General features: G+C 38.3%; 1 protein-coding gene across 6 annotated transcripts in view; it reads right to left on the bottom strand.

Annotated features, from left to right (window-relative positions):
• zgc:110158 (uncharacterized protein LOC553590 homolog) overlaps positions 1-20,767 on the bottom strand; it is a 48,462-nt gene extending 27,695 nt beyond the window's left edge. For 5 of the 6 annotated variants that reach the window (XM_044142213.1, XM_044142210.1, XM_044142215.1 and 2 more), the window contains exons 1-4: positions 20,477-20,767; positions 9,129-9,201; positions 7,050-7,111; positions 3,866-3,950 (exon numbers count right to left, since the gene is read on the bottom strand). In XM_044142213.1, coding sequence (XP_043998148.1) covers positions 3,866-3,950; positions 7,050-7,111; positions 9,129-9,201; positions 20,477-20,532 — 276 coding nt within the window. In that variant the 5' untranslated portion in view covers positions 20,533-20,767. The remainder of the gene's footprint in view (positions 1-3,865; positions 3,951-7,049; positions 7,112-9,128; positions 9,202-20,476) is intronic. The other variant, XM_044142212.1, reaches the window with a different exon arrangement.
• Between the last annotated feature and the right edge of the window lie 2,639 nt (positions 20,768-23,406).

Genomic DNA, 23,406 nt, shown 5'->3' with positions numbered 1-23,406 from the left:
AGATCAATCCGCCAGTTTCAAGCCTTTTGTCTTTAATAGAAAGAGAGACAAACAATCATGCACATGGAAATTATGGAGATCGTTTTAATTTATCATGCAATTAATTGATTTTATTGCGAGAGGCTTGACATTTGAGTTTTGCTGTGTATCTGAACCATATAACCAAACTAAATAAACAGAATAAAAAGTGTTGTAATATAACACTTGAATTAGTCATCCATATTGCATACCATCATGGCAGGATTAATTAACAGAAAGCAGGCAAATTAAATGAAAACATTCACCAACAAACCTGAATCCTGACATTAGATCGAAAATGTATTTCTGCATCTGTATTTAGCCAATCATAGAGATAAGATAAACACAATGAATTAGATCCAACGGGCTTTACTAGAAAAGGAAATCAATTACGCAATATAATTTTAAACCCTGTAAATCAGACATGTGTGTAATTCAATTATTAAAACCTGCTACAACAGAACCTTTGCAAAGAGTTTTAGTTACTGTTGAGGCAACTTCTGAGGTTTCTCTGCATCCAGCAGCGAGAACAGTGATAGTGTGTCTTTAATGCCAGCGTGCGATCCGGCATGTTCACAGGACTAAAACTCTTTCGAGGTGAAATTTCTTTTTTCCTCCGGCGCTGCCTTTAACTGGCTCGTTCTTTTGAAACCAGCAGAGAGGGGACCTGTGCTCAGAGGCTAGCCTCAGGGGGCTGGAGCCAAAATTAAACCGGTCCCGTCTCTGAGCTTTACTGCCGTCAGGGAGCAGACAGCAAGTGTCCATGTCACATGCCCATCTACATTTATACACGCCGTTAACTGGAAGGAGGGTGTGAGCCCAGTCACCCTCTTACGGGCAGGTTGCCAAAGATGCCCCACCACCACCAAAACACACACGTACACACACAAATCCCTGGCTTAGCCTCAGCCCAGTGCTGGGATTACCGGATTAGAACTCTATTCCATTATCTCCCCACACTATACAGTATATACACACACACACACACACACAGTCTTGGTCAGAGAGGACAGACCGAACACAGACAACAGTGTCAATCACAACAGCTGATGTTTACACGTAAAACCATACAGTTACAGTGTTTCTTTAACGGTAGCAGGAAAATACCATATTGTGTCTAACTTTGTTGTTAGCCATGAGAAAATCACTGCTAATGAGTAAACAACTAAAATTGGTAGCATACTACAAAGACAACATGTTCACCAAAAAGTTTGAAACAAAATGCTGGGCTTTTTCTTTCGCATGATTAAATGTACGTTTCTTAAAGTTAGAAGAGCTCCGGCCAACAACCTGCAGATTGAATTTTTTCGACGTTTCTTCACAATTGCATAAAAACGTTGACATTTTCCTTCATTTTTCCAGTTGATAAATTTGGAAAACTTTCTTCTCTATGCAATGGTTGTTGTCTTATGTAATCCCTTCTGAGGATAAAGAATATCAGGTCATCGTGACAACTTCTGCAACATTTTCACATTAAAAAAACCCAACCAATTTTCTAATGTATAAAGAGAATAATCAGTCAACATCTTCAACAGCCACTGTAACTAGAGATGCATCAATAGATTGGCCCGGTACCAGAATCAGTACAACGTTTTCTTTCCTAGCTTTCATCTGTGATCAGCAGTAAAAGGCTGAAAAGTTTTACTTCTTTTTTGCCTTTGGTTCATTAAATGCATCAAACTCCCATAACTTTTGGTCTATAAACACATCAGTCAACAACAAGTCCTTCATGATTTGTGATTCGCTGAATAAAAGGGATAATGTCATATTTTCTATATATTTAGTTGGATTCAGAATTGCTAAGCAATGCACATACAGTGTATAGCCTTCTCATCTGCATTTTATAATGCATGAAAAGTAAAAAAAATTATTATTATTAATAATAATAATAATAATAAAAATCAGAATTGGGAGGTCAAGACAAAAGGAAAAGTGGAAATATTAATATTGACCAGAAGATTAGTGCATTTCTAGCTCTTATATATGTATAAAAAAAACCCCAAAGGTTAAGAGTTGTCACACTGGAATCCACTGTGTGACATCTGAAGCCTCCCAATCTATAATCTACACTTGTTCTTTATGCCTCATGATCAGCTAAAAGGAGGAAGTCCCAGTCATGAGATGAAAAGGTCTGAAGAGACTTTGAACGAGAAACACGACAAGCAGCAGGAGGGAGAGCAGAGACGCTTTATGATCTTGTTTCAGGTTCCTTCAAATTGCAGTAAAACATGCATCAGCAGATCATCAATGTTGACGATGCCACAGAATAACTTGTCATCTGAAGCACTGAAGGCCTTTGGACACCATCCATCAAGACCACAACACTAAGCAAATAAAACCGATTAAACTTTAAAACAAATTCCCTTCAGAAAGTTAAAACCAAGAGCTGGAAAACGTTCAGAGTAAATGTCAGTTTTCCAGCCATCTCCAACTGGCTGCAGAAACGTGAGTTTGTAACATTTCACCTGTAACCATTAGACAGCTTCAGACACGTGCAAAATAATACACAAACAAACGTGTAATGTTTTTGGAAGCTCTTGAGCAAAGATGCAAAGCTCTGAGTTTGTTAAAATAAGAGTCCAGAGAAAGCAGGTTTTTCTCCACAGCATGAAGTTCATTTAGGTGACATTTGATCTGGGAGACACACAGATGAGAAACACACATTGAGGGGTAAATGTGGGGTTGCCCAAAGACCAGACTGGTGAGTAAACTGAAGTAGTTTCAGTGTAAACGTAACAACAACAACAACTCTACCTCTAAATCTTCACCTGTTTCTGCAATCACAGAATAAGAATCGTCTGAATTTCTAGGAACCCCTGATTAGCAATCCATGACTTTTAGTTTCCCGGGGTATAAATACGATGCGACACAGCCAGCCATTCTTTTAGGAACTGAACACCACGCTGGACGAGGACCTATATTTATCTTGCTCTCACCCACACTGAACTGAGACCTAAAAAAAATATTAAAAAACCCTCTGAAGCTCATTCTTAGGAAACTGCAGCAGAATGTGACATCTTATCGCCCAGGCTCTCTGTAGGAACCATTAGGCACTGGACGGCAAGTTGACTGGTTGATAAAAACCATCAACCTGTTCTGTCCTACCATCACAAAGACAAACTGTAAATCTGTGATTTGGTCAGTTAGATGAAGATTGTAAAAAAAAAAAAAAAAAAAGAAAAAAGAAACAACTCGTAGCTGTGTGTCAGAAAACTAAGAATGAATATGTAGAAACGCATCATGACCACTCAGCCTGTCGCAATAAATTGCAGTCTAAATCAAAACGAGTTCAATAATTTCTTGTTTCTCTCGCTTTCTTCCAAAGACCAGTGACAAACGTCTTCATTGGTCACAGCTATCTCCTATTTGTTTCTCACAGACTTCAGTTTCCATTTTATTTGTTGTATCAGTTGTTTTGTTTGTCTATCAGGGTATTTAAAATGTCCTCCAGTTCCAATGTTAAACATTACTTAGAAATTAAAGTTGATTAATCTTTGAAGGTATACTTCCATTATTACTATCCAAATGTCTCTGTGTAAGCATTATATTACATTATATTAGCTGAAAATGGACTAAAAGCAACAATAATGTTTACGCTTCAACCTTGTGAAATGAATGCTTTCAATGGAGACCATTTTTCATAGAGAGATTATGCTACTGCAGTAAAAAATGTAATAATTTCAGGCCTTTTTACGTGTCTTTTCATGGGGCAGCAACAAACTCGCCACCTCATTGCACGCGTTTCTCTCAACCAAATGTCCCTGAAGAAGATGCTAGCATTTCAGAGTTTCACTCTCAAGATAAACCAACACTGAGCGATAGCCGACATTCAATATTTGTCACTTACATAGTCATGGAAGGCCTTTGCCTCGCTGGAGTGTTCGCACGTCTCCCTTCGGTCTGGAGCTGCACAATACAAATCCCAGAATACGCTAAAATGAAGAGGGAAAGGAGAGGTCAGAGGTTAGCAAACAGAGCGCTCCAAGCCCATGTGTAACAGCTACTCATCATAACCCATTCACACACTTTCATTATCTCCCTAGCACTCTTAAACCACCTCTTATGCACTTGAGAATCTTTGTGAGAGGGACACAATGCCAGTGTCACCCTCTCAATCAACTGCTCACTCACTCAAAATACACACATGTACTTGTATTATCGTACTAGGGCCCATGTCTTACTATAAAGTCCAAAAGGAGCAAATGCTCTCATCCCTGAAACACCATGGGGAGTTACTGTCAAAGGTGTCTAGAGGCAAAAAAATAAGGAAAATTCGATTTACTCAAGTAGCTATCCAGATAAAAATGATCAAGAAAGAATAAAAAAGGAATTCTAGTAAAAAGGCTACTCAAGTACAGAATAATGATATTTATTATTTTTAAATGATGGAATCAGACCGTGAAAATATAATACAAGTTTGGTATTACATAAAGTAAAACCCCATAAAAATACAAACCTTCTCAAATTAATACTTCCAGTATGTAGTGTAAATATTGTATTGTGTGAGGGGGTAAAATGCTTCATGTGACAACAATACTGACAATATTTACTTTATGATCAGGCCTGAAATCATCACATTTGGGTAACTTCACTACACTTGTGTTCCTAACTTTTTTATTTAGGTGCACACAAATTTTTACCATAATTACATTCAACATAGCAGCTTTGCAGGTATTTTTTTTCTTTCTAATTCACTGTCCATAAAGGTAATATGGATTAATAAACGATCGACTAAACAAAAAGTTCTTTGTTTGATTTGTTCAAGACGGGTTGCTTACTGAACGTGTCTAAAGAGCTGAAATCGAAACTTAAAAACATCAAGATAAAAGGAAAGAAAATTAAAGAAGAAAACATAAATTATAATTGCAAACCTTTTAATATTTCGCCGATGAACATCTTAAACTTAATATTTCACTGTTTCTCTTATGAAGGGTTTTGTTTTCTGTCAGCTGAGAGGCCGCAGGTACAAAAGACATCATCGGCGCAGCACTACATATTTTGCAAAAAGTTGCTCAAGTAAATGTCACTGAAACAATATAGCTAGTTTTTACATACTGTTTACAAATCTGGGCCTCGGATAACCCCGATATTCATCTGAGAACAGGTTTTCTACTACATTTAAGAGAAGAGAGGCTAATCAAACTGCTAATAGTTGTGCTGAATGCCTGTGTCAGAGGTTCTTACTGGTACTGATTTAATAAAAACACTATTAGAGCACTGGAACAGCAAGACAACTACTGAGAGGGCTAATCAGCCAGACTCTTCAGTTGCACTTCACATCAGCAATCTGCATTGCTAACAAACATGCCAAAGGCCTGAGAGTTGGACTTTTTCATTCACCTAAAAACACAGCAGCTTTTTCAGTGTCTCCATCTTCTCCTGAACTCCTTTATTTCACTAAACAGATCCCAAATTACTGCAAAAGTTTGTTTCTTCTCCTTCAAATACTCCCTTTTGGAGAAGAATGCGCTTTTGGTTAATGTTAGCAAAAGAAAGGTCATTATGAGGAAAAGTTAAAAAAACAAAAACAATGGCAACTTTTTATTTATCAAAAATCCTAAATAAATATTATAATTTAAAGGGCAGTATTATGTGTTTTCCAGCCACATACTGCCATTTCATAGTACAATAAATCAACCTTCAGTTGTTTTCTTTAAAATGACTAAAAAAATATATACTTTGTTATTGAAAGTCTTGAATTTGGGCCTCTAACGCTTTAAAAACTCAACATCGCTCGTCCTTTATTCCTTTGATAAAAACAACTATATAAAAAGGTATTTAAGAGTTCATCATGTCGTTTTGGAGTCAAAGTTCAAATTTGTGTAACTTCACCAGCTCAGCTCTTGGAGGCAGAATAACCTGTTCAATAACACAAAACCACATCTTTGTATCAAGATGAGCGTTGATGAAGAGCACCTCAATAATTTGCAGGCACCACCTTGTGGTATGTGGGGACGGGCCGTCCTTCTCCTACACACCTGTTACAGATTTTGTTTTTAAAAATGGTGAATTTGGTGTCAAACGGTTTCCCACTGTGGTTTTAAATTTATGCAGAGCAGCAAAACACAAAAAAAAATAAACAAAATTTTTGAAGAATGCATTTGAGCTCTTGTGTTTGACGACTGCATATGTCTCACAATTCAATTATCAGACTGGAGTTTAACACACCGACTTATTGAGAAATGTCTCAAGAAACACTTGTATGATTAAAACTATAATGTCTTTTTAAAAAGAAGCCATAAATGACCTGAAAAGCTCGTGTAATCTGAGCTACAGCTCCTTTAAATTTAACAAGCCGCTTTTGTGACATTTTTGGACGGGTAAATGAAGAAATGTTTGACTGCACTGTATCCCACAATGCACCAGTGAAGTAAAATCCAGTGGAAATGCTGATCGGGGCTTAAGGTGTTGACCCAACAGGTCAAGTCTGACAGAGGAGGAGAAATGACAAGGAGGAGGTGGGGAGGTGACACAAAGGAAGCTGGAATGCAACGGGTTAATCTGCTAAAAAGCCCTCTCTAGTGTGAACAAAGGGGGTAAAGTCGGAGGGTGGGGGGCAACACAAAGGGTGAGGAGAGGGGGAAGGAGGAGGAGCGAAGATGGGGGTCCATTCCCCAACCATCTGGATCTATTGTTTCAGAAGCGGCGGCGAAGGCTGGGGAGCTGGAGGAGGGGCCAAGAAGGAGGAGAGAGCGGCGGGGGTCAGGGCCTCGCTTAGTCTGGTCAAGTAAAAGGCTGACGGTCTGCTGGACTTTCAATTCTAGGAGGACATTTTTAAATCATCGACGAGGACATGAATCTCATTTCCCGCACATTTACATAATGTGATCTTTTTTTTTTTTTTGGGTTCAAAAGTATCCACCAGTTGTAGGTTTCACTGATATAGTAAGACATTGCAGGAGGTCAGGGTAAAATAAACAGGCATGGAGAAGGCATGCGAAACATAAATGTGGAACCTGCTTATTCAGTCACTTGTTTCATGAAGGCAGGATTAAGCCGCTGCATGTGGAAAACATGACAGGGATACTCACCACCACCACGAATGAAGGAATCCGGGTGGCTCCCCTAATGTAATATTTTTCTCCCATCGAATCTGAGAAGAAAACAAGGAGGAGAGTCATGAGAGATAGCATCTGGTTTGTAGGTCCAGGGATTAAGAAAGTTTAATCACTGCAGAAAACTGAGAACGGCTTCTGACATCATGACGGGCATCTTTCATTCTTTAACGTTTTGCTCTGAAAACACGTTAAAAACATGAATCCGGATTCAAACGCTCCCAGACGACTGAAGAGGTGCTTTGAGAAAGTATTTTGATGCAAACATCTAAATATGGAGTTCTCCAAAGAACGTCAGCTTTGTTTTAGGTTTTCACATTTTATTGGAGAGTTAGCAGGATGTGGTGTAAAACTAAAGCATTACATAACAGCCAGGAAATCATGTTTTAGACCCTTGAACTGACCGCACAGAAACAAAACCAAGAAACATTACTGAGATAGAAATAATAAACCCGACTTTTAACATTTTTAATTTTTTTTTTTAAATCGGACCGTTGCAAGGGAAAAAAATAAAAAAAATAAAAAAAATCAAGAAATAAAAATATTTTAAGACTGCCTAATTTTCCCCTTAATGGCCCTGACAGGTGATCAAAAGGTCGTTAAATCAGTTAAATGTAAGAACTTTTTTTTCCTAGAGTTTAGTAAAAAGCAATCTTGTTTGATTTTGCGTGCATAACTAGGGCAATCTTGTAAGTCCTTCGATTTCCGTAAGGATTCAAAAATCAAACTCTAGAAAATAACCTGCACAACAACTATTCTTCTTTATTCATAGCCCTTAGAATAATGACAAAAATGTAAAAAAAATAGACATTTGTACTAGCCAGGAAGGGGGTTTATTGGTGCATCTGAAAAACATCAAGAATAAAAGACATTTCCTAAATACTGTAAAAAAAAACAACAAAAAAAAACATTAGGAACCACTGTTCATAATACTTGAAGTAACATCAATATTTCATATTTTCTGTCAATCACACTGAGGTGCACGAGTTAGATTTTTCTTCCTATATAACGTTGCCTTGGCTCATTAACACCACCAGCTATGTGTTTATGTACAACTCTATAAATGTTTTCTCAAAAGGACATTAAGCTGTGAAAAACCTCTGAGAAAATATGCAGGTATAGATGAACTTTTAATAAATATGGACAAGCTGGTCATGTATTACTGAACAATAACAATTCTCTTTTAGCGGCCTATGAGAAGGTACAGCTTCATTTGAGCAAACTCTGGTTTTATTTCATGGCGACATGAGAAAAAAAGATCTGGGAAATGTGCTGCAGAGCAAACAGATACAAGGTTATCCTTGTTTATTCATCAAAGCATATGTTCTTACCTTTATACAATTTCCACTAAACTCTAAACAAAGTGCACCAAAGAACCCCGGTTGTTGATTTTCTTATGGACAAACGTGTTTTTAGCTTAGATATATCAAATCAATTGAATTTTTTTTCTGTAACCGATATGCTGATAAGCAGCTAGAGCCGTTAAAGAAAGACTAAAGACCTCAATCAATGGCCATCGCATCCATGCAACAATTATCTGCGACATTTTTACATTTTTTTGTGAATAATCTTTCATACTACACCATGCATTTTTCACTTAGGAATCCAAATTGCTCAAAATGTCCTGTTTAGCCTTTCCCACACTTACGTCTTCTGAGATAATTGCCCTCGTCTTACCACTTCACCACCTGTTCAGCACATTTTGGTTGGTAAAAAGTTATTCAGTTTAGCCGTAAATTACCTGGAGCTTTTAATAAATATTGACATGCTGTTCGTTTAATTATGTCCTTACTAGTGTTTATCCTGCTGTGTAAAAGCGAAAACTTGAAAGAGTGTGTATTTGCGTAGATCTACATTAAGACTGAGGAATGTAGAAAGCCGTTTTGCCTTCAGAAGCACTTTGGCCCACTTTGCAGGTAACATGTTTCAACAGGAGCCGGCTGAACTTAAAGCAGAGGTGATTTCCAGTGAAAGACAACAATTCAGGAGGACTTTGAACGTTCAGTCGGAGCCAAATGTGTTCTGCACTTGCTTGAGTCGAAGATGCCATCTTACCTCAGACAGGAAGGTCTGTGCTGACTTCTGTGCTCCCACGTGTAGCAGGTACTCGTACACATACAACGCTAACCTGAAATGAGAAAAAGAAATGCTAAATTTAAGTGTTGTGTGAAACAAGAATTGGAAATCGGAAGAAAACGGTTTAAAGCAGCGCATGACATGGTGACCGGCTCGTTAATGAGGCAATGAAGCTTCAAACTGCTTCACCACTAGAGACCAAGCACCCTGTGCATAAGCAACACTTCGGGTGTGATTGTCTCTCATCACTCCCAGATGGGACCGTCTGGTTGCAGAGAAACAAGCTCAGGGCTCCCATTCGTCGTTATCTTGAGGTAAAATGTTCACGAAAGTCAAATGTTCGTTTTTGTGGCGCATCTGTACCTTATTTTGAAGGGATGTGTAAACGTTACCATAGCGACCAGAGTCAGAGAGCGTTAGGGCAGTTGTCGAGACGAGATGAGAGGAGTAGAGCTTGTGAGTTTTAGGTCTGGTTCACACGGCACGATTTAAGGATTGTCGGCCGATTTTCCAAACCTCTGTGACCACAGAGCCGATAAAAGTCCAACAGGTTCGGTCGGTTCGTGTGTCCAGCCACACGGCAGGAGCAACACGCCACAGACGAACCGATTCCACTCACGAACATCCCGATTCCAGAAGAAAATCCAGTAAAACCCCAACAAACCATAAGTGAATTTAGAATAATTAAACACAGGTTACGTAGTGATTAGTTTGAGGACTCATTTTAAGCAATAAAAGACGTGACAAAAATAAAAGGCGTTTGATAAAAGACGGTGGGTGGAGTCGCTCTGTTTGCTGCACCATGCACTAAGCCAGGCTCTCGATGACAAGCTGATGAGTCAGCGGTTTGGGACTCCCCTCTGTGTTTACATCAGGGCGCTTTCTGATTGGCTACCTGTAACATTCAACAGGTTGCGTTCTCGTGCCCCGTTTAAATCTACAACTTTCAGACTTGTAAGGACTAGCAGATAAAGACAGATACTGAACAGTTGTGTTTATGAACCACAGGTTCAGGTCAACCTGAATTTAAATCCATCTAGAAGTCATAAATACAGTTTTTCACTATAGTAAAATCAAAGCTACTGATAAAAACAACTGTATCAAATTGTATCCAGAGCTTGAAAATGATAAAAGTTAATTATTTTCAAGAATTTCCAAATCTGCATGGGAACTCTGATAACACAATGCTATTCTGAGGTACCAATAAATAAAAAGTTAGGTCTAAATTGTCTTTGACAGCTTCTGATTTTTCTGACTTTTTGCAAACAAAAACATTTGTTCACAAGTCGTGCTTGTAAAGCCAAAAACATAAGAATAGTATTACGGCAACGATAAGATAATTTCCATAAAGCTACTAGCTAAAACCAGACGGATAGATTGGCAGTAGGATGAGAAATCTCATCTTACTGCTATTATTTACAAATGACAAAACTTTGTCATTTGTAAATAACATTCTTCACTTGTTGGAACACCTTATTTTCTTTTTCTTAATTTGTTTATTCAGTTCCCTCCAATGAACCACCTTACCCAGGAAAATGTAGGTCAGTATCTCCATCAGATGTAAATTGTGCTTTTATCGCTAATAATTGATGTTTAGCAGTGTATACATTTTATATATTTCACCATCCTGTTGAGATTGTAAAAAACAGAGCACATTACTCTACATAAGAAAAATGGCTGCATGACGCTCGCTAATGTCAGCCCAGTTTTACTCACTTAACTGATCTGTTAAAACCGTCAACAAATACAAATGTCAATTCATTTATTTGGTGGATTCCTCTTTAAAACCCCATTAACTAACCCCAGTACTAAAAGTACTGGAGTAGCTGGAAGATTTCTTTAACCGTTAAAAAAAAAAAAAAGATTCTGAATTTTAGATTATTTTAGCAACAGCAATAAGTGTTTCAGTGCTTTTCTGTTTCAGACAAAGTCTACACGCTCATATTCTACATTTCTGTTTCAAATGTCCTACTAATATTGAGATACTGTCAAAATGTGGTAATTTTGCCTCGTTTGGACAGAGGAGAGATTTATTAGGTGGTTTTCCCAACTGGAAGTTTTCTGGTGTAATGTCTGAGTAGTAGGTACAGATATAAGTTAATGAAAAACAATCTTTTGTTTCAAAAAAACAACAGCTTTTCGAAAGAAGCAGTTGTTGCCACCTATTCTTATAATGCTGTGAATTAGGGATGCACCAATTTGAACATTTGAGCCAATATCGATTTATAATATTTCTGCCGTTGTGGCTGATTACCAATATTTAACAATGGTCTAAATATTTCCCCAACCCTTTTGAAACAGTGAAAAAGTGTAGCAGATAAAAGTTAATATAGGGTGAAGCCTAAGTCTTTGAGTTTGAAGGGTTTGAGTAAAGATCACCAGCAGCACAAAGATGGTTTCCTCTACTGGCTCATAAAGTACATGAGCTGGATAGATGAGTATTAGTAGACTGAAGTGAAATAATTCAGATAACGCTCTAAAACAAAAATCCCCTTTATCTTGTTTAGAAAAATTTTACATCTATAAAAAACCTTTAATATCAGCTATCACTATCATACACACTAGTAATGTTTTATCTTAAGTGTTTACAAGATATTGGCAAGATACAATATAGCCAGTTTGAATATATCTTACTGTATGCTAATGTTTTTTTCATGTGAGAAAGGAAGCATTCTAGTGACTTGTACTTATGTCTTGATAATCCAGCGAAGGGAAACAAGTATAAAACTGTCATCTTGCTTAATTTTTTGCCCCTCCTACAAAAAAAAATAAAAGTATTTAAATTAAATTATAATTTCCCCAACACTAAATTAAAACTAGAAAACATTTGCTAGAGGTTGCTACGGCTACCGGATGTGAACTATGTTTCTATTCCCAAACAAATACAGTAACTGGAACATCCGGCTGCACGTGATTAGGAACACATGAAAATGCAACATTATTGTTAAATGTAGGATGAGGACGTCAATCCTGAAAAACGCACATAATCAAAGAGGATTGAACTTAAGCCACTTTCTAGTCCATAACCTTCTACTTGACCTTTACCATCAAGGTCACCTAGATGTAGGTATAAAAGAGGGATCCAATTTAACAAATCTGTTATTGACAAGCACATTTTTATAGCATTGCTATAAAGATCGCACCAATCAGAGCTTTGCCTTTTTATTAATGCTCATATTTGGGCAAATTGTGATTCTGATTACAGTCAAGTAGCTCTAAAATGCCATGAAACACACCAACAGCAGACAGGGCATTGGCATTGTTTTAAAGACTTTTCAAACAACATAATCTCTATAGGTCAACTCAGACAGATGATGAAAAACATTATGAGGAAATTTACTTTTTTTCCAACTTTCAATAAATACAAAACTGATAATCATGCAATAACTATATTTAATTTATACAAACAGGAATCCCCACTAATTAGAAAAAAAGAAGCTCTGGTCTGACAATTTTAAAAAAATATATAAAACAAGTCACTGCTAGTAAAACCAAACAAAACTTCCAAACTGGAAATCCACCAATCTTATCAGGCAGGGTGGGAAACCCCCATTGGCTCAACATTGTACTCCAAACTCCTTCACTTAGTCATGTTTAATAGGCTGTTAATGGACACATCAATCGACCCGGAGTGTGGATATGACAGTGCCCTGTGTGCCCACAGCAGACACTCCTCTGACAGGCCAATAAGGTCCTAATGAGAAGGACAGTAGCTCAGTGTCATCGTCACCATCAGCAGTCAATGAGCTGATCAATGAAACATGGTTTCTGAGATAATCAGGCTGTTGTGCGCTTTGCTTTTAAACAATGATAGCTCTTTAGATTTTCCTCTGTACTGCGCGGTATAGAGACTCAATTTACAGCTATTTAAAAGACATCTTCTGCTTTCTTATCTGCTTAACTGAAACATGGCTGCAATTTAATCAAATGCAAAGCAGATTGATAATCTTCATGACGATAAGAGAGATTATTAACTCTAATACTGCCTTAATGTTTTCATCAGTTTGCTTCTTGAAAGCAAACATGTTTTACTCTTTTCTGCAACACTGCCCATTTCACCATAGGCTTTTAAATCTTGGTCACCAACATCAGTTACATAGAAGATCATCAAACGGAGCACAGATAACAATGGAAAGCCAAGGTTTAGTGGACCCGAACTAGTCTGTCCCACCAAACACTGCGTCTAAAGATGCGATTGAGCATTGCCCACACTGATACTGCAATAACAACTGGAATTTGATTCAGCACTTTTTATCATTACACTTATATTTTGCTGCCTTTAACGTCTGTTTTCCATTTTAATTGAGACTTAAATGAAAAGGACGAACTTCTTCTTAATTTACTAGGTATTTTTAGAAACATAGCCCCTCCAGCATGGGTTTACATCTCTGGGACATCCACAGAACACCTCACCAGTGAGGCGTCCAAAAGGAATCCTAACCAGCCATTTCAACACCACTGTTGTGGCGTCCACAGGCCTATCAATGTACCACTCAAGTTTTCCCCTAATTTGTGAACAGAACCCTGAGAAACTTAAAATTCTTCCATTTGGGAAGCATTTAAGTTCTACAGTTTTACATGTGGAGGGGTTGATTTTCACTCCGGTCACTTCACACTCAGCTGCAAACAGCTCCAGTTAAAGCTAGAGATCACGATGCGACGAAGTCAAAAGGACCACATGAACTCCAAAACGATGATACTGAGGTCAGAAAAATGGATCCTCTCAACAACTTGGTTGAGTCAAGAAATTTTGTCGATAAAGGTTATGAGTAGAATTGATGACAAAGAACAACTCTAACCGGAAACAAGTCCAACTTAGTAGACAAAGTGTGAAGCTTTGCCTCTCCCAGTAGCAGGTACCAGGAGAGACGAGTACCCCGTATCCCGTATTATCATCATCATCATCAAAGTCACAGGTGTCAAACTCCAGTCCTTGAGGGCCGCTGTCCTGCAGTTTTTAGATGTGCCACAGGTACAAAACCCTAGAATGAAATGGCTTAATTAACTCCTTCTTGTGTAGATCAGTTCTCCAGAGCCTTGCTAATGACCTAATTATTCTATTCAGGTGTGGTGCAGCAGAGGCACATCTAAAAGTTGCAGGACAGTGACCGTGGAGGACTGGAGTTTGACACACCTGATCAAAGTGGTTCTGAAAGAACAGCTAAAACCCAAGTAGTGGAAACTGGTAGTTTTAAGCAGCAAGATTAGAAAATTTGAATATTTGCTAAAAACGTTGGATTTTATGCCGAACACTGCGATTCTTTTTGCACAGCAAGAGGCATCTGTTGTAAAAAGTAGAGTTATAAACTAATAATGGAGAAAGAGATTGTTTTCCCCAAATCTTGCCATGACTCAAGCTAGGATGTGGAGAGCTCCACCATGTTTGATGAGGTCTGGCTTTATACCAACAAGGAAGGACATCTTCCTCAATATTTTTAATAAAGACCGTATTTGCATGCTGTACAATAACCGAGTGTTAAACTGTGAACCTTCAGCGCTCTGCTTTTGTATTTGACATTCAGGTTTTTCATCGCACCAACAGAAAGTCATTAACAAAAAACGATCTGCAGCACCGGCGAGTCAATTCGAAACATTGGAGCAACGTCAATCAATTTTTCTCACCTGCCTCTACTAATCACAAGTACACCCGTTTAATCCAAGATTCTGAAAAATTATCTTTGCTGAAACACCAGATGACATTCATGTATGAAGGAAATACAAAATAACTGTTCACATTTGTCGCAGTGAAACAGAGCGCAGGTTCTATAAGACTCCAGTTGAATCTTCGTGTCTTGAAGGCTGCGTGTTTCTGCCACAGGGGAGGAGAAATGAACACTGCTCCAAAGTGCTACAACAGATACGACCCATGCCTGACCTGTACTTACTACCAATAGTATGCAAATACGTTGTTAATATGCAAATGTAGTCTGCGGAAGATATGAATAGGCAAACACTGAGCCAATGATTCTTACATGATGATATCTCAGCCCTAGACAGAATCACAGGCACTTTCAACTAACAGGCCAATATTACAGTCTGTTTCTCAGTAATTTAAGACGAAACAAAATTATACGTTTAAAGATTTAACAACAACAAAACTGACCTGCATCTAGAAGCAATGGAGTTTCCACTTAAGAGGGTTTTGTTTTCAGTTCTGTTTTAACCTTAAAACAATCATTTGCATGACCCAATTTTTTTATAAATTGAACACAATTATAGAAAACAGATTTAATTGACAACTCCGATACTGAAGATCTATGTTTTGACTTTTTTTAAAAACTGATTATTAAACTGTCCAGTTTGCTTATGCCCATTTAGAGTGAAGTTTTCATGAAAACGGATCACAACTCTGGTTCTGATCCACATTTTAGTTGTTTGAGGAACGTGCCAATTAGGCTTTTATTTGTTTTTTCTTAGTTCTGACCTGTCAAATTGGGATTTTCTCATTTTAGTCCAACAGAAAAGGTAAACATTAATCAAGAATATTTACTAAGTGTTTTTGAAATAATAAAATGTTCATTATTATTATAAGATGTCTTAAGCCAAGTATATTGGCCCATTTTGATAACCAGTGGATTGATCGATGAATCTCTAGTTAAGTTTGTATTGGGATGAAAACTGTTTGGAAGAAATGGAAACTGATATTTGTTGATCAAGATGTTAAAAAGCTAAAATAATGTTCCTCACAAGCAGGTTGGTCCTAGTGAGGACATTTCTCCAATGCCACCTTGTGCATGTAATGAATATCAAACTTGTTTAGAAAAGGTCACACTGCAAAAATCCCTTGAGATAACTAAATGAAGTATGTGCCTCCTATTGGAAAATCAGCAAGGCGTTGTAATTAGTAAACCTTTAGCTTGGTCTGCCCTCACCAGTAATTGGAAGGTGAGGAAAAAGCATATCTATATTTTCTTTTTGCCACACACAAGTGCAACCAGGTTGCTTTTACAATTACTCGCTTCAGTGTGGAAGTTCAACAATTTAGAGTAAAACACAGAGAAACAAAAAGTTGTACAAACAGAAACTTTTATTTCCACTATATATGTTCAGGCATGTCCGCTATTGACTGAGGGTCCAAGAGAGAGCGAGGCTTTTAGAAGATAATAGGGTGGCTGAATGGATTACAGCAAAGTTGCTCCGTTTCATCCAGTAGAGTCTGTTATGAGACTGGCTGGACATGTTTGGAAATATTAGCTTTATAGTAGGAATCTACATTAATGTGTCCAGACACGCTACTTATTCTAGTTGCTATTATAAATTGCTAAAGACTGCTTAAAATGTAAACTCCAGGATAATAAAGCTTTCATTTTAAACACCAAAAAGTCAAAAACAGAGAAAATAATTTGACCGCTGATGCGAGAAGGCTAAGTTAAAAGTCAAGATATTTCTTCTTAATATACAACGGGTCAACGTTCTACAAAAATCAAGCATTGCTTCTGTATTTACTAGGTTTCAAATCTAATTATGATTTAACATTTATTTTTAACAATATTCAAAATAACAGACATTATTCCAGTATGACCCAGCGGCTATTTGTGGCACCTGGACTGATTTTTTATTTAAATTTTTTTTCCTTGTTCCCCCTGGTCAAAATTCAAGAATAAATAAATTAAAACATTAAGACAAAACCATGACTTTTAAGTTACTTATAAAAATACAAAAAAAGGTTATCTTTTCCAAGCTTTCTGTTTTCCTTCAAATTGTCTTGGTAAATAGGACAACAACTAGTTACTGCCTTATACTCTAAATTACACCTTGGTTCAGCCAAATCTGCTTTCAATTGCTGTATAAAACCTTGGTGAGTGTTTTCAAATGAAGATTGACCTAGATCCTGTTTTTATTATGACATTTTCTTATTTGTCCAGTTTTCTTCAATCTAGCACAAAATAAGCTGGTTGCCTTTCATTTGACAAGGAAAACGTGAAAATTATTTGATGTTTTGGACATATGATCATGTTAATACAAAGAAAAACATTTACTTTATTCCTTTCATTAACATAGTTTATAGTTGACTATGTAAAAACAAATATATATATATATATGTATATATATATATATATATATATATATATATATATATATATATATATATATATATATATATATGGTGATGTTAGTTCTTAAAAATTAGATATCTTTGGCCTGCAGGTACTTTTGATCCCATGTGACAAAACGTTTGAACACTCCCGCTCTATCTGGACGACTACAGTCCCATAATAACACTGTGACAACAGTGCTTGGCTGTAAATGGGTCAGTCCAGGTTAAACATTAGTAGGGTTTAGTGTCACGTATTGATAGATTCAATCTGTCCATGTTTATGTATATAAACGTCATGAACTGTCTGTCAGAAGGTTCCCTTTCACACTAAGATACATAAACATACAAATAGGCAAAACTTAAGAAGAAGAAGTTTTATTAATTTCAGCAGCAAGGCAGTTCAAACTTAGGAAATGTACACATGTAGCTGGGTCTTTATCAAAACAAATATCTCTGCCGCATCGTTTAATATATAAATATGTACACACATGACCAGTTTCAGAAAAGTTTTCACCCCCATGAATCCACATAATCTGGCCCAGAACGTTGTTTTAAACATGCCAAACCCACAGGGGGCAGTGTAGCACAGAGCTGAAACCTATGTCAGCCAATCAGACAGCTTCAAAACCAAAAACGACTTCCTAGTAGGAACTAAACATGATGACAGGAGGTCCGTTTGTGTGGACAGATATATAAAAGGTTTATAGGTTGAACTACTTTTAAATAGTGTATTATTAGAATATGTATTAGATTGGGAATCATGTCAAAGAAAACTTGCTGATATATCCGTGCATTATTTGTCAGACTGTAATGCACGGGACCCTAAATATCTATTTTCCCATGTCCACACAAAGACGGAGTTTTCTCAAAACTCCACTTTGATCAGAGTTTTAATTCATAATTATTTTTAGAGATATTAAATGAATAAATGCATAAAAATTATTTTTGTTTTCTGAGACATCCAGCTACATGTGGGCAACGCAGAAGCCGTCTTGAATTCCTTACTTCCCAAAACAATTCAATCTAATCATCGCTACAACTACTTTAATGCGCCTGATTAAACACAGGTCATACTTCATAACCACAGCTCTAGAAATGCCCAATAAAGCCAGAAGGATGGAGACTTCCCTTCCACTGAGCAACAAAAACACTTGACCACTGTAGCCAGGGGAATCTGACCACTTTCTGAGGTTTCCACCAATTTGTAGGTCACAAAGCGCTCTTTGACCGCTGGTGTAGAGTGTAAGTCACTGCCACTTGCAGGTCAGTCTAGCACTGGCCCACACACACACACACACACATTACACCATTCAAGCAACTTTACTGGTGCCGAATCTCACTTAAACTCCTACAGATTTAAAGTGATTTGGAGGAGTTTTGAAATGTCGAGAAAAAGGATCCAGCAGTCTTCAAATATTGATACCATCTCCCTGCTCTGTGCAGGCTTGATACATGTGCATCCTTAGAGGAGTTTGACCCACAGTAGGAGATGTTTATGGACTCCATTCGCATGTTTGGGGATGGGAGGATCATGCTGCAGATGCCCTCCCATCCTTCATGAGACCGTCGATGAAAGTTTTATGTGTGGTGTCGATGTGCGTGTGTTTGCCTTTGTGTGTGTTGTATAAGGGGCTGCTTGTGCGTGCACCTGGCCTGCTGCATTATTAAAGTTTGCGAGCTGGCTCACTGAAAAGCAGGAGAAGTTTGAGGAGATGAGCCACTCCGGGAGCAAAGAGGAGAAAGATTCGCTTCCTGCAGGACAAACGAAGCAACAGACCCGAGTTTAAAAGTTAACCCAAAGAGCAGAAGAAAGCGCGGTGCCCTTTGACCTCCCCGTCCCGCCTCTCTCCCTCAAAACTTCTAGGATGCGAGACATCGGCGCGCAAAAGCATTCGCTTCCACAGAGAGTGAAATTTCCCTGGTGTGCACCATCAGTACATCTGACACCTTGCCCGGGGCTCGCGACAAAACCCCCTCTTTAAACATGGATGAGTCTGCCCACCACATCTTCCTCCTCTTCTTCTTCTTCTTCTTTTCTCCTCCATCTCTCTCTCAACGCAAAGCTGAGAGCAGCTGCTTCGCTCAGTCTCAATAATTCAACAGCAATGTGAGGGATGAGGACCGAGGTGCAGCAGATGAAGAAAGAGATGAGGAAGAGCTTTGAGAAAACAAAGAGGTGCCTGTTGATCTAAACTCTGGTTTTGTCCCGGTGTGATTGCAACTGCATTAAAATAAAATAAAAAAAAGTTCAGTGCAACAAAGTTTTAACACCAACCAAATAGGATGACAACAAGGAAGGCTCACCCAGGTCAGTGGCCCCTGATTGGCCCGCTAATGCACGGGGTGATTATTGAACTGATGTTTAAGGACAATCTGGAAGCGATCTGTCTTGTTGAAGTGTTGAGAAGGGGAGCTGCGTGCGTCTTCTGGGCGAGACTGAGGCATGCAGACAAAGAGGCTCGGAGGGGGCTGCAGCTTCCCTTGCAAAGACCCTACCGATCAGCGTCTATTTCGGGCAGCAGCGTGGATCGCTTTCGCCGGGAAGATATGCACGGAGCGGGGTACAAAAGTTGCAAAGCGCCGCTCCGCTTTTAAACGAAGAGTCGCCGAAAACACGCGTGGATCCAACGCAGCCGAGCGCCAGCAGACTCGCAACCCCTGCGCGAACAAGCCACGAACACGGCTGGTGTGTGACAAAGCCCCCCACAAAACAGCTGTATCCTATTTTTACCGAGAGCAGACACACATATACACACAAAAAGGCAATCGGATACAATGCCAAATGCGCAGCTACAATAAATCCAAATGCATTGTTCCCCCATGGTGGGGGGGCTGAAGAGAAAGGAAGAAACTCGAGTGGGATCCCCCCCCCACACTTCCATGCTCCTTATTGGATATTTAAAGAACACACGCGTGTAAAGAAGAGGGGGAAAAGTGGCGCAACTTTAGCAGCCTCTTTGGGTTGAACATGAGCAACAAAACAATTAAATACAAGAGTGAAACTGGCTGCAGCTAGCTGCTGGGGCTAACTTAGCAGACATGCCTGCAAGTTGGAGGATGCTAAAGAAGAAGAGGCAAGAAAAGGCAACAACACCCACAGAAGTAGTGGCAAAAACACAAGCAGCACGGCTTCACTTGCAAGAAACAAAAGAAAAGTTAAAGTAACAAACTTGTGCATGAGTCTGAAGTTGCTGAACTGCTTCGACATCAGTTAGCAAGTTTAGCCACCTAGCACACTCCTCTCTCTTTACTGGGGTTTGCTGTTGTGACACTGCGATAATTTACTCACTTTTCTCTCGCTTGGCTATCGGAGGGGACCACAGCTCCTTTACCCTTGCCGTACATCTTGGAGGCTGTTCTCACACTTTATTTTATCCCACTCGACACCTGTCAAAGAAAGCAACCAGGAAAACCTACTATCTCCATAGCTACCCAGTTAGTGTTGTCTCTCTATCTCTCCCTTCCTTACGCTCTCTTTGCTCCGGTTTCCTTTTCTTTTTTTTTTCTACATCCCCAACATTGCCCACAAATCAGGCAGGGTTTCAGCCGGAGAGGGGAACTTGAAACCGTCCAGTGGTGGTGCTTTTTTTTTTTTTTTTTTTTTTTTCAATCGCTGTTCCTGGATTCAGCTCACGCCCCCCCTGTTGTGAGACGGTGGGGGCTTCTTAAAGGCACAGTGTCCAAGTTTGTACAGACTTCGCTCAAGTTCAAGTTCTATTCTTCAGGCCTTCGTGCAACTTTTCCTTTTTTTCATCTACAGCATCACACTGTTGCATTTAACTATTACTATTAAGTTTAATTATTCTAAACAATAGAATGTACTATATATATACATTGTAACAGGAAATAATGGGTGGCTTTGGTCATATTTGTACACCCTAAACAATAATTAACCACCTTCAATTTACAATGTACCTAATAAATTAACTTAAAGCTAAATCCTGATGTTTGCAGAACCAAGCAGCTCCAGGCTGAATGAGGCCCTAGGCAGAATATATTTTGGGGCCCATCACCCACAACAGCACCACGGACCTCCAGAGCAGATACATTTTATTGCATTTGAGAGTACTACATTTTATTTTTTAAACATGTATTTAAGAGAGAAAAGAAAATTAAGCAACAATTATCGATATTTATTTATTTATTTTGGTTTCTTTTCTTTAAATGTATTTCCTTCACTCCTGATCACTCTCTCTCTCAAGCGATTACAGGATCACTCTAACTATTTAGGCCAAACAGGTGAATTTTTACATCTTTAAGTCAATACCTACAAGAATTTGCAGGTGCTAATTAACACAAGTTTCAATCGATGAAATGAACTAATTTATCTACTACATAGAAACTTAAAAACATGAACCCAGCTTATATTCGGTCATAAAACCCCCCCAAAAGATTAAGATTTTGACAAATACAGTTTTAATGTGCTTCCACTAGATTGTTTTTGCTCCCCTCTCTAGTCGCTAAGCTTCCTGTACTTTACATTTCATACTGATTATTAATTTGTGTCCACCAGATTGGAAGATTCAAACCTGCATTGGAAAGTAATAATTTATTGCTTATTGCGTTACTGTTGTAAGAAAATGTGTGCATGTGGATTCAACGCATATTAACAGCAGAAGGTCAGTTGGAAGAGTTATTTTGGCCTGATCAGGGGTCATTCTCAATGAGAGTCAAGTCAGCCCAAATGGGAATAAGAACTACAATGAAAGGAAAAGGCTCTAATGGACATGCCGTAGAAAATAATTTATGTGAAATTTGAAGACATTTCATATAGCTCAGAAATTCCCTCATTAAACGGCTCACAATCATTATGAGTTGCTATTTTTGCTGCTCAGATGGCTTCATTTTCTGCAGGTTTACATTTAAATCCAGGAAGCATTTCTTGATTTTAACTTTAAACATAAATGTTTGCCCTGCAGCAGATTTTGGTGTCACAACTCCAGCTCTTAACAGGTTGATTTTGAATGGTGCCAGGTGTTTTTTTTGTTTGTTTTTTTTACACCTTGCATTCAATCTAAACTATGAACATACAAGACTTGAAAGAAAAAAAAGTGATAGGCGTCTATTTAAATCAACTTTTAGGAATACAAACATGCTCTGCTGTTTGAGTAGAGAAACACAAATAGTCCCATTTAACAGATATAAGGGATGGAGCGGCTGTAACTCAAGCACTTTGTTGTTGTCCAGGTGTGGTGCCGACTCTTGACGGTTAAGTTTAATTGTGTCATGTCTCTTTAAGAGTATGTGGAGAGCTCTTTGTGGAGTTTGTGTGTCGGGTGTGTGTGGGTGTGGGTGTGTGTGCGTGTGTGTGTGTGTGTGTATATGTAAGGCAGGGACAGGCAGCGCTCTGTTTTCCTGCTACTTGCTGTGGGAAGGGCACAGCTGACTGTCTGTCTGCACGCACGGCCCTGTGTGTATATGTGCTTGGACATGCATGTCTGCAGGAGAAAAAGAGGGAGAGCGAAAGACAGAATAATTTCTGCGTATGCGCTAAAGCCTTCTACTATATGAGGATACAAACACCTGCTCTCGCAAGCGGACATATTCATGAAAGAATAGACGAAACAAAAGAGATAGAAAAGGAGCGAGGGGAATCATTTTATAAAGGATCGACTTTTTCCCAATAATCTTGTTTATATAACAAATAAGTGCACAGATGGCCTCAGTTATGGGACAGATATACTTTAAACAGAGTAGGATTTTACGAGTTCCTATGCTCCACTATAATTTGGAGTATATTTTAATTTGTACTGAGTCCAAAGTGGGAAACAGCTTTACAATGTTTTCTGTTTTATCTACTACGTTACAGACAATTATTTGGATTTTACTTTGAGCACAAAGATAACACACCCATCCTTTGTTTTTAAAAATCTGAGTAATTGGCTTAATAAACATAGAGAGTAAGGTAGATATCATTTTAAAATCGCATTAGTACGTGTTCTCCAGCCACATAGTGTCATCTGATAGAACAATCAAGTAACTATGCCATGTTCATTTGTGATAAAAATGCTGCACATATCAAATATGACTTAAAATAAATTTAAATTCACAATTTAAGACTTTGAAACTGGGCCTCTGTCTCTTTAAAAACTCCTGCTCTTTCCAGCACTCCACCTTCAGGAAGTCATCACAACAGTGTTGTTTAGTTAATCCTTTAACAACGTTTTTATCAGCATTTCACTGAAAAATAGTTTGTGTAATGAACTCAGGAGATGTGGG

This window comes from Gambusia affinis, linkage group LG16 (assembly GCF_019740435.1).
Source record: "Gambusia affinis linkage group LG16, SWU_Gaff_1.0, whole genome shotgun sequence".
Classification (NCBI taxonomy): Eukaryota; Metazoa; Chordata; class Actinopteri; order Cyprinodontiformes; family Poeciliidae; genus Gambusia; species Gambusia affinis.
This window is presented reverse-complemented; position numbering and strand designations above follow the sequence as displayed.